Consider the following 10039-nt stretch of genomic DNA (forward strand, 5'->3'; position numbering starts at 1 on the left):
TACAATCGAGCCATATACAGTGACCACAGGTCTGACCAATGGATAGGTGTTTTACTGTCATACGACACAAAATGCTGGAGTATCTCAGCGGGTCAGGCAGCATCTCTGGAGAGAAGGAATGGGCGACGTTTTGGGTCGTGACCCTTCTTCAAACTCAGCCAAGGGAGAGGTTGATAGAATGATATGGAAGGGTAAGGTGGGAAAACGACAGTTCACAGGGGCCGAAGATCAAGGAAAATGTTGATTAGATCGTTGTTAGCTAGGGGAAGGTGAAAATGAAGCATACAAAGATAAAATTTAATCGGGAGGGCAGTCAGAATGGTCGGAGAACTAGGAAGGAGGAGGGATGGAGAGAGGGAAAGTAAGGGTTACTTGATGTTAGAGAAGTTGATATTCATACCACTGTGTTATAAGCTGCCCAAGTGAAATATGAGGTGCTGTTCCTCCAATTTACGGTGGGCCTCACTCTGACAGTGGAGGAAGCCCAGGACAGGAAGGTTAGTATGGGAATGGGAGGGGAAGTTAAAGTATTTAGCAACCGGGAGATCAGGTAGATTTAAGCGGACTGAGTGGAGGTGGAACGATCAGCGAAACGATCACCAAGCCTGCACTTGGTATCACCAGTATATAGGAGTCCACACCTGGAACAGCAGGAGGAGGGGCAAGTGAACCTCTGCCTCACCTGAAAGGACTGTTGGGGTCCTTGGACGGAGTTGAGGGGGGAGGTATAGGGACAGGTGTTGCATCTTCTGCAGGGGAGGGGGTGGTTTAGGTGGGAAGGGATGAGTTGACAAGGGAGTTGCGGAGGGAACGGTCTCTGCGGAAAACGGAAAGGGGTGGAGATGGGAAGATGTGGATAGTTGTGGGATCCCATTGGAAGCTTGCGAAAATGTAAGGACTAGAGGGGGACTCTGTCCCTTTTGCAACTGGGGGGGGGGGAGCAAGAGTGGAGCTGCAGGATATCGAGGAGACCTTTGTGAGGGCCTCATCTATGATGGAAGAGGGGATTCCCCTTTCCCTAAAGAATGAAGACCTCAGTTGTCCTGGTATGGAACACTTCATCTTGGGCGCAGATGTTGCGTAGATGGAGGAATTGGGAGTAGGGGATAGAGTTTTTGCAGGAGGCAGAGTTGGAAGAAGTGTAGTCTAGATAGATGTGGGAGTCAGTAGATTTATACTAGATGTCAGTTGATAGTCTATCTCCTACGATGGAGACGGTGAGATCATGAACGGTACGATGTTGGAGATACTCCAAGTGAATTTGAGAAAAGGATGGAAATTAGTAGTGAAGTTAATGAAGTTTGTGAGTTCTGCATGGGTGCAGGAGGTAGCACCGATGCAGTCATCAATGTAGCGGAGAGAAGAGTTTGGGGATAGGGCCAGTGTACGCCTGGTACGCTCAACGTACTCTACAAAGAGGCGGGCATAGCTGTGGCCCAAACAAGTGCCCATGGCTATGCCTTGGATTTGGAGGGGGTGGGAGGAGTGGAAGGAGAAGTTGTTAAGAATGAGGACCAGCTCCGCTAGGTGGAGGAGAGTGTTGGTAGAGAGAAATTGGCTGGATCTGGGGTCGAGGAAGAAATGAAGGGCTTTAACATCTTCCTGGTGGGGGATGAAGGTGTACAGTGACTGAACTTCCATAGAAAGGTGAGGGGGCCTGTAAAACTGAAGTCATTGATGAGACAAAAGGCGTGTGAGGTGTCTTGGACAGAGGTAGGGAGGGATTGGACCAGGCAGGATAGGATAGAGTAGAGGTATTTGGAAATGAATTCAGTGGGACAGGAGCAGGCAGAAACAATGGGTCTGCCAGGGCAGTTGTGTTTGTGGATTTTGGGGAGAAGGTAAAACCGTGCCGTGCAGGGCTGGGAAACGATAATGTTGGAAGCTATGGAGGGCAGACAACCGGAAGTGATAAAATCAGAAATGGTCTGTGAGATTTTGGCCAGATGGTCATCTGTGGGGTCATGGTCCAAGGATAAGTAGGAGGTGTCCGAGAGCTGTCGCCTAGCCTCAGTGCAGTAGAGGTCAGCTCGCCAGACTACCACGGCACCTCCCTTGTCGGTGGGTTTGATGATAATGTCGGGGTTGCTGCAGAGTGAGCAGAGGGCTGTACGTTCAGTGGGGGTGAGGTTGGAGTAGGTCAGGGGAATGGAAAAGTTGAGACGGTCAATGTCACGCCGACAGTGAGAAATAAAAAAGTCTAAAGAGGGTAGGGGGCCGTTCTGGGGAGTCCAAGAGGGGAGATGAGGTGAGGACTCCTTTGCATAAAAAAAGGCATGGAGGCGGAGGCGACGGAAGAAAAGCTCCTCGTCATGGCGGACATTTTACTGTCATTCTGTGGAGTTCCTCTGTCTGTATACTAGTTGTCACCTTTCCCACAGCCAACAATGCCCCACATTTCCTTGACTATCGTTGCTTTTCTGCATATCTTCCATTCATTTCTCCTCAGTACCGTCTATATCTATCGTTCCCCTTTCCCCTGACTGTCTGAAGAAGGGTCTCGACCCAAAGCTTATTCCTTTTCTCCAGAGATGCTGCCTGACCCGCTGAGTTACTCCAGCCTTTTGCATCTGTTCCAGTACAACTGATTTGTTATTCATCCTCCGAGTCCCGAATTCAATCCAATCAATACATTTTTCAAACACTTACCTGAGCTCCTTAAATGACAACTTCACCACAATAGAAGACACTAAGTGCTAGAGTAACTCAGCAGGTCATGTAGATGTTTTCGACAGAGGGGAGGGCTGTGACTGTGAAGGACCGGCTGCCTGCTTCAGCACTTTGTATCTTCTTTTGTAAACCCTTCCATCTCCTATCAATTTTACAACAACCAAAAGACACAATGGGCTGGAGAAACTCAGCGGGGGGGCAAGCAGCATCTCTTGAGAACATGTATTTCCGTGTCCTCCAGAGATGCTGCCTGACCTGCTGAGTTACTTCCGTACTTTGTATCTTCTTCTGTAAACAAACATCTGCAGTTCCTTGTATCTCCTATCAACTTTACAACAATCTGGCTTTTAATGGAATTGTATTATTTTATCTAAAGTTCATAAGTTATAGAAGTAGAATTAGGCCATTCGGCCCATCAAGTCTACTCCGCCATTTAATCCTGGCTGATCTATCTTTCCCTCCCAACCCCATTCTCCTGTCTTCTCCCCATAACCCCTGACACCCGTACTAATCAAGAATTTGTCAATTTACACCGTAAAAATACCAATTGACTTGACGTCCACAGCCGTTTGGGACAGTGAATTCCACAGATTCACCACCCTTTGACTAAAGAAATTCCTCCTCATCTCCTTTCTAAAAATATATTTTCATCTGACTTTTGGCTTCTAACATGTGGCTTTGGTGCCCTCTTGAGCCCAGACTGCAAATTTCTATCCAATGAGTGAAACATTCCAAGCGTAAGTACGCTTCTCCACCCAGAAAGAGTAGAGATTCGACATGTCACCAAATAATCTCACAAACCTCTGCAGATGCACTGTACAAAGTATCCTGACTGGTTGCATCACGACCTGGTTCGGCATTTCCAACGGACAGAAACACAGGAGGATGCAGAGAGTGGTGGTCTCAGCCCGGTCCATCGCGGGCACGGCCCTCCCCACCATCGAAAGCATCTACGCCAGGCGCTGCCCCAAGAAGGCGGCATCTGTCATCAACGATCCCCACCATCCGGGCCGTGCCCTCTTCACACTGCTACCGTCAGGCAGGAGGTCCCACACCACTAGGTACAGGAACAGCTACTTTCCTACAACCATCAGGTTCTAGAACCGACCAGCACAACCCTGATCCTACCTCGGCAATGGAACACTATGGACCACTTCTTGCACTACTGGGAGCTTGTTGCTTTCCTAATTATGTTTAGCACTAAGGTAGACACAAAATGCTGGAGTAACTCAGGCAGCATCTCTGGAGAGAAGGAATGGGTGATGTTTCGGGTCGAGACCATTCTTCAGACTGACCCGAAACGTCACCCGTTCCTTCTCTCCAGAGATGCTGCCTGACCCGCTGAGTTACTCCAGCATTTTATGTCTACCTTCGATTTAAACCAGCATCTGCAGTTTTCTTTCATTCACGTGTTTAGCACTAATGTCGTATCTTTTTCCACAGTCTTTCGTTTTGACGTTTGTGCGTTATCTATGAACAAGTTGTTTTTGTGTGTTTGTCTGAGGCCTGTGACGCTGCTGCAAGCAAGATTTTCTTGTACCATTGGCTCACCGCAGTTATGCACCTGACAATTGGGTTAACCTATGATGAGCGTTTGAAGATACTGGGCCTGTACTCGCTGGAGTTTAGACGGATAAGAGGGGACCTCGTTGAAACTTACCGAATAGTGAGAGGTCTGGATAGTGAATATATATGTTTCCACTAGTGGGAGAGCCTAGGACTCGAGGCAGCCTCAGAATGAAAGGACACCTCGAGAAAGAAGATGAGGAGGAATTCCTTTAGTCAGAGAGTGGTTAATCTGTGCAATTCATTGCCACAGACAGATGTAGAGGTGAAAGCAAAGGATATTTTTAAGGCGAACATTGACAGATGCTTGATTAGTGAGGGTGTCTGGGGTTATGGGGAGAAGGCAGGAGAATGGGGTTGAGAGGGAAGGATGATTGAATGGCGGAGTAGACATGATGGGCCGAATGGCCTAATTCTGCTCCGAGAACATGAACTTATGAATAAACTAGAGCTTAAAGGATAAGAGACCTATTGAGGCCCAATGGACTCGTAAACCAAGTCTTACCTACCTTGTGCTTCCCACGGAGATGAGTAGCGAGACACAAGTTACACTTCACACAGTGGAAAAAGTTATCTTCTGGTCCAATCCTGCAACGGAAAATTAACAGAATGTGACATAACATTCATCAGGTTTCGAGGTGTGCACACTGATGAGCCTGTGCAGAGGGAGTTCCACATTTTACATGACATATTACACCAATGCCCCATTGCCTCACGGGTCAATGAAAATATCCAGAGGTGTTGGTTTGAAAATAGCAGTGCTCCCCAGTATGCTGGGGCTAATATTCCTCCCAATCGACACTGCTATGAACTGGCATGATCAATAAACAGATACAAACAATGTGATCGTAATCTTTAATTTGACACTGAATCTTCTGCATTGCATCGTGCGGCACTGTGGAGCAGCAGGTAAAGGGTTCAGAGTGTGAACGACCGAGTGGCTTTCCTCTGGGTGTGAAAGCTTCCTCCTACATCCTACAGACGTGCGGGTTTGTAGGTTAATTGGCCCTCTGTAAATTGTTCCTCGTGTGTGGCGAGTGCATGAGAAAGTGAGATAATGTAGAACTCGTGTGAACAGATGATCGCCGGTCAGCGTGGACACGGTGGGCTGAAGGTGGGCTGTTTCCATGCTGTATCTTTCAACCCATCAAACAAATAGTGCCTATACTTCAAAATTACGTGGAGATCAGTATGAAGAAGGGTCTCGACCCGAAACGTCGCCCATTCCTTCTCTCCCGAGATGCTGCCTGCTGAGTTACTCCAGCATTTTGTGAATAAATACCTGGAGAAATAAACCGTTCATCTAAGTAGTGCAGGTCACCACCGATTTCCCGGCACGCTTGGTTCCAGATCCTCCCTTGATTATCCGTTTTGCTGCACCAACAGAGATAACGGCCTCCGAGGGAAAATGAACGGTGGTAGCACAACTGGGGAGCCGAGATGCCGGCCCACAAAGTCAGTCTCAGACGGCGGTTATGGGAATGGATCTGCCAGCTCTGGCTGGGCCGGAGTTCCACAGCCCCGGATGCAGGGGGCAAATTAAACCCGCGGGTTGGAAGTCCAGCCGCGGACGTTCGATGAGGTCAAGATTGGCCCCCTCACCCTGCCTGGGCGCAACATTTTCCAGGGGGAGGGGGGGGACGGAGACGGGGGGGACTTCAAATGTGCTCTCATAGATTTGTCCAGATTAAAGGAATGCCAGACCACCAGTTGCCTGAAAACCTTTGGTGGACCCGATCTTTCCCTATGTTGTACCCATATAAGCAACGTTTTGGTCTAAAAATGGCACCGGCAATGACAGAAGTGCTGCCTTTTGGTGATGTTTCCCTGAGCATGCGGTAACAGTCAGATCTAGTCAGATAAAGTCCGCAAAAGGTTTGTGTGTCAAGTCAGGCAGACTGAAGGAACATTAGTGAGAGACGTGCGGATGGCACCACTAGCAAACACTAACGTGGTTACAGGGCGATGTCACCGAGAATTGGCTAACCTCCTCACAAGATTTTGATTATCTCCTTTAAGTGGCTCAGTACCAAACTTTCTTTGAGAAACTGCATTACTTAATGAGATAATCAACTGATAATTTAAACTTTATTCACTGGAGTTGAGAAGGATGAGGGGGGATCTTATAAAGACATACACAAGTATGAAAGGACTGGACAAGCTAGATGCAGGAAAAATGTTCCCAATGTTGGGGGAGTCCAGAACCAGGGGCCACGGTCTAAGAATAAAGGGGAGGCCATTTAAAACTGAGGCGAGGAAAAACTTTTTCACCCAGAGAGTTGTGAATTTGTGGAATTCTCTGCCACAGAGGGCAGTGGAGGCCAAATCACTGGATGAATTTAAAAGAGAGTTAGAGCTCTGGGGGCTAGTGGAATCAAGGGATATGGGGAGAAGGCAGGCACGGGTTACTGATTGTGGATGATCAGCCATGATCAGAATGAATGGTGGTGCTGGCTCGAAGGGCCAAATGGCCTCCTCCTGCACCTATTTTTTATGAAACAACAGCTTATTTTTATATAGAATCCTTTGTTTGCAACTTTCCACTTCCCTTTAGAGCCATTTTTATCTGGGTCATAAACAACAAATTGTGTAAAAAAATGTTAGCTACTTACAATTTGCACCGCTGCAACCACTGACTGTATTTTTAATATGCAATCAATTATCAATGTATTCCCTGCTCCCAGCTCTAATTTAAACAAAATCAAGTTAAAGTTACTTCGATCAGCACACATTAGTGTAAGAATAAAGGATTTAAAAAATAAGCACTAAGAAGGCCCTCTGAATACTCGCCTGCAAATGCCACAGGACAGACAGTGATATTGTTTCTTGTCCACGTCAAACAGATGACAGGTGTCACAGTAATATTCCCCAAACTCTGTTTGACAGCTTTCACAGCTCTTTTGAACCTGCAGTGAAAATGCATTGAAACAGAATAGAAACAAGGAACTTCAGATGCTGGTTTACAAAAAAAAAGAAAGTGCTGGAGTAACTCAGCGGGTCAGACAGCAACTCTGGGGAACATGAATAGACGATAGACAATAGGTGCAGGAGTAGGCCATTCGGCCCTTCGAGCCAGCACCGCCATTCTATATGATCACGGCTGATCATTCACAATCAGTTCCTGCCCTGAGCTGCAGTGATATTGGGGCGGCACAGTTGCACAGCGGTAGAATTGCTGCCTCACAGCGCCAGAGACCCGGGTTCGATCCTGACTACGGGTGCTGTCTGTATGGAGTTTGTACATTCTCCCCGTGACCACGTGGGTTTACTCCGGGTGCTCCGGTCTCCTCCCACACTTCAAAGGTGCACAGGTTTGTAGGTTAATTAGGCTTTGGCTAAAATTGTTAATTATCCCTAATGTGTAGGATAGTTCTAGTGTACAGGGTGATCGATGGTCTGAAAGGCCTGTTTACCCACTGTATCTCTAAAGTCTAACGATATGATGCAATTACTGTGCAAAATAATTATATTATGAAAATACAGGCAGTTCTGCTATGTGCATTTTCACAAAGTGAATTGGATGTAATGCAGCTGATGAATTCGGGAACGCTAAACATAGGCACAAAAGGTTGGAGTAACTCAGTGAGTCTCCAGCATCTCTGGAGAAAAGGAATAGGTGACGTTTCGGGTCAAGACCCTTCTTCAGACTGAGTTAGGGGAATAGGAAATGAGAGATATAGATGGTAATATAGAGAGAGATATAGAACAAATGAATGAAAAATACGCAAAAAGGTAACAACGATCAAGGAAAAGTGCAGCTCACAATGGTCCATTTCTGGCTGTGGGCTAGGTAATAATGAGTTACACAGACAGTGAAACTCAACAGGACGACAATGAAACTAGTACAACAACTAGGTGGGGTGGGGGAGGGAGGGAAGGAGAGAGTGGGGATGTAAAGGTTACAAGTGTTGCGAACGCAAATTACATTACATAGACCTAATTGGTTGTAAGACTATTTTGACCGGGAACAAAAGAACCATTTAAAATTTACTTCGCAAATTGGCAAGCAAAGTGGTCTTGGAAATGTTTCCACATAACTGGGACAGCACTGTAGTGTAGTGGTAAGCTGCTGACTTACAGCACCAGAGACCCGGGTTCGATCCTGACTACAGGTACTGTCTGTATAGAATTTGTATGCTCTGGCTGTGACCTCGTGAGTTTTCGCTGGGTGCTCCGGTTTCCTCCCAAATCCCACAGAAGTGCAGGTTAGTATGTTAATTGGCTTTTGTAAATTGTAAAATTGACCCTGGTATCACAAAATGCTGGAGTAATTCAGCAGGTCAGGCAGCATCTAGGAGAGAAGGAATGGGTGACGTTTCGGGTCGAGACCCTTCTTCAGTCTGAAGAAGGGTCTCGACCCGAAACGTCACCCATTCCTTCTCTCCTAGATGCTGCCTGACCTGCTGAGTTACTCCAGCATTTTGTGATACCTTCGATTTGTACCAGCATCTGCAATTATTTTCCTAGTAAAATTGATCCTAGTGTGTAGGATAGAGCTGGTGAACGGATGATCGTGGTCGGCATGGACTTGGTGGGCCAAAGGGCCTGTTTTCACACTGTATCTCTAAACTAAACTAATGCAACATCATTGCAGAAATCAGAAGCAAATGTCTATGAAGGACAGAGCCTGTCATATTCACCACGTGTGGCCATTGAAATTGCAAGCAATCACTTGTATCGACATGCACAGATCTCCAGGTAAGCAAGGGAGCATTTGTTGAAGGCGTTGATCAATCTGAGGAAGGGTCTCGCCCAAAAACGTCATCTATCCACTTTCTCCAGATATGCTGTCTGACCCGCGAAGTTACTCCAGCACTTTTTCCTTGCATCTAGTGGCACGTGCGGTTAAAACAGTGTAGCACAAAGCCGGTTCGTATTTTTAGCTTACATTTACAAAAATAAACATACTATCAAAAAGATCCAAGGCAGGCAAATGGGACAATCCTAGAATGTCAATGGATAAGGTGGGCCGAAGGGCCTGTTTCCGAGCTGGAGGGAACCGAATCAATCGGAGGAAACCCACTTGTTGAAAGGGGGGACATGCAAAACCTGACATAGGCAATCACTGGAGGTCAGGATTAAATGCAGGTGCCTGTGGTTGTGTCACCGAATGGCCTTAACTGGAAGCAAGCATTAACTGAAAGTGACGTTAACTTCATATCATATCATATCATATATATACAGCCGGAAACAGGCCTTTTCGGCCCTCCAAGTCCGTGCCGCCCAGCGATCCCCATACATTAACACTATCCTACACCCACTAGGGACAATTTTTACATTTACCCACTTCACTGTGGAGTTATTAACAAAGACACAGCCTAGTGTTTCCAGTGAAAACGTCTGCAATTGCTAGGCTGAGACCTACCTTCTGCACTGTCTCACACTTTGCGCATTGAACATGAGTGACCTTGAAGCGGTCGAGCTGATGATTCTCCGCGTCGTCGTGGCACAGACGGCAGATGTAGAACTTCCCACAGCATGGCGCCTGGAAGATCAAAAATTACCTTTTACAAATTACTGTCATAGACATAGATTGATACGGCACAGAAACATGTCGACCAAGATGTCTGAGTTAAAGACATAGCGCGGAAACCGGCCCTTTGGCCCACCGAGTCTGCGCCAACCAACAATCACCCCGTACACTAGCACTATCCTATACACCAGGGACAATTTACAATTGTTCAACGATTGTAAAAATAGTAGTTCATGCTATCCAGTCAGCAGGTCCATCTATACATGATCACAATCAAGCTGTCCACAGTGTACAGATACAGGATAAAGGGAGTGACATTAGTGCAAGATA

General features: G+C 46.8%; 1 protein-coding gene across 1 annotated transcript in view; it reads right to left on the minus strand.

Moving 5' to 3' along the window:
* Nucleotides 1–10039, minus strand: part of rchy1 (ring finger and CHY zinc finger domain containing 1) — a 30626-nt gene that overhangs the window by 16770 nt on the left and 3817 nt on the right. Inside the window, exons 2-4 of the mRNA XM_078412911.1 lie at nt 9602–9721; nt 7027–7142; nt 4746–4824 (exon numbers count right to left, since the gene is read on the minus strand). Coding sequence (XP_078269037.1) covers nt 4746–4824; nt 7027–7142; nt 9602–9721 — 315 coding nt within the window. The remainder of the gene's footprint in view (nt 1–4745; nt 4825–7026; nt 7143–9601; nt 9722–10039) is intronic.

The sequence above is a fragment of the Rhinoraja longicauda genome, chromosome 1 (assembly GCF_053455715.1).
Source record: "Rhinoraja longicauda isolate Sanriku21f chromosome 1, sRhiLon1.1, whole genome shotgun sequence".
NCBI lineage: Eukaryota > Metazoa > Chordata > Chondrichthyes > Rajiformes > Arhynchobatidae > Rhinoraja > Rhinoraja longicauda.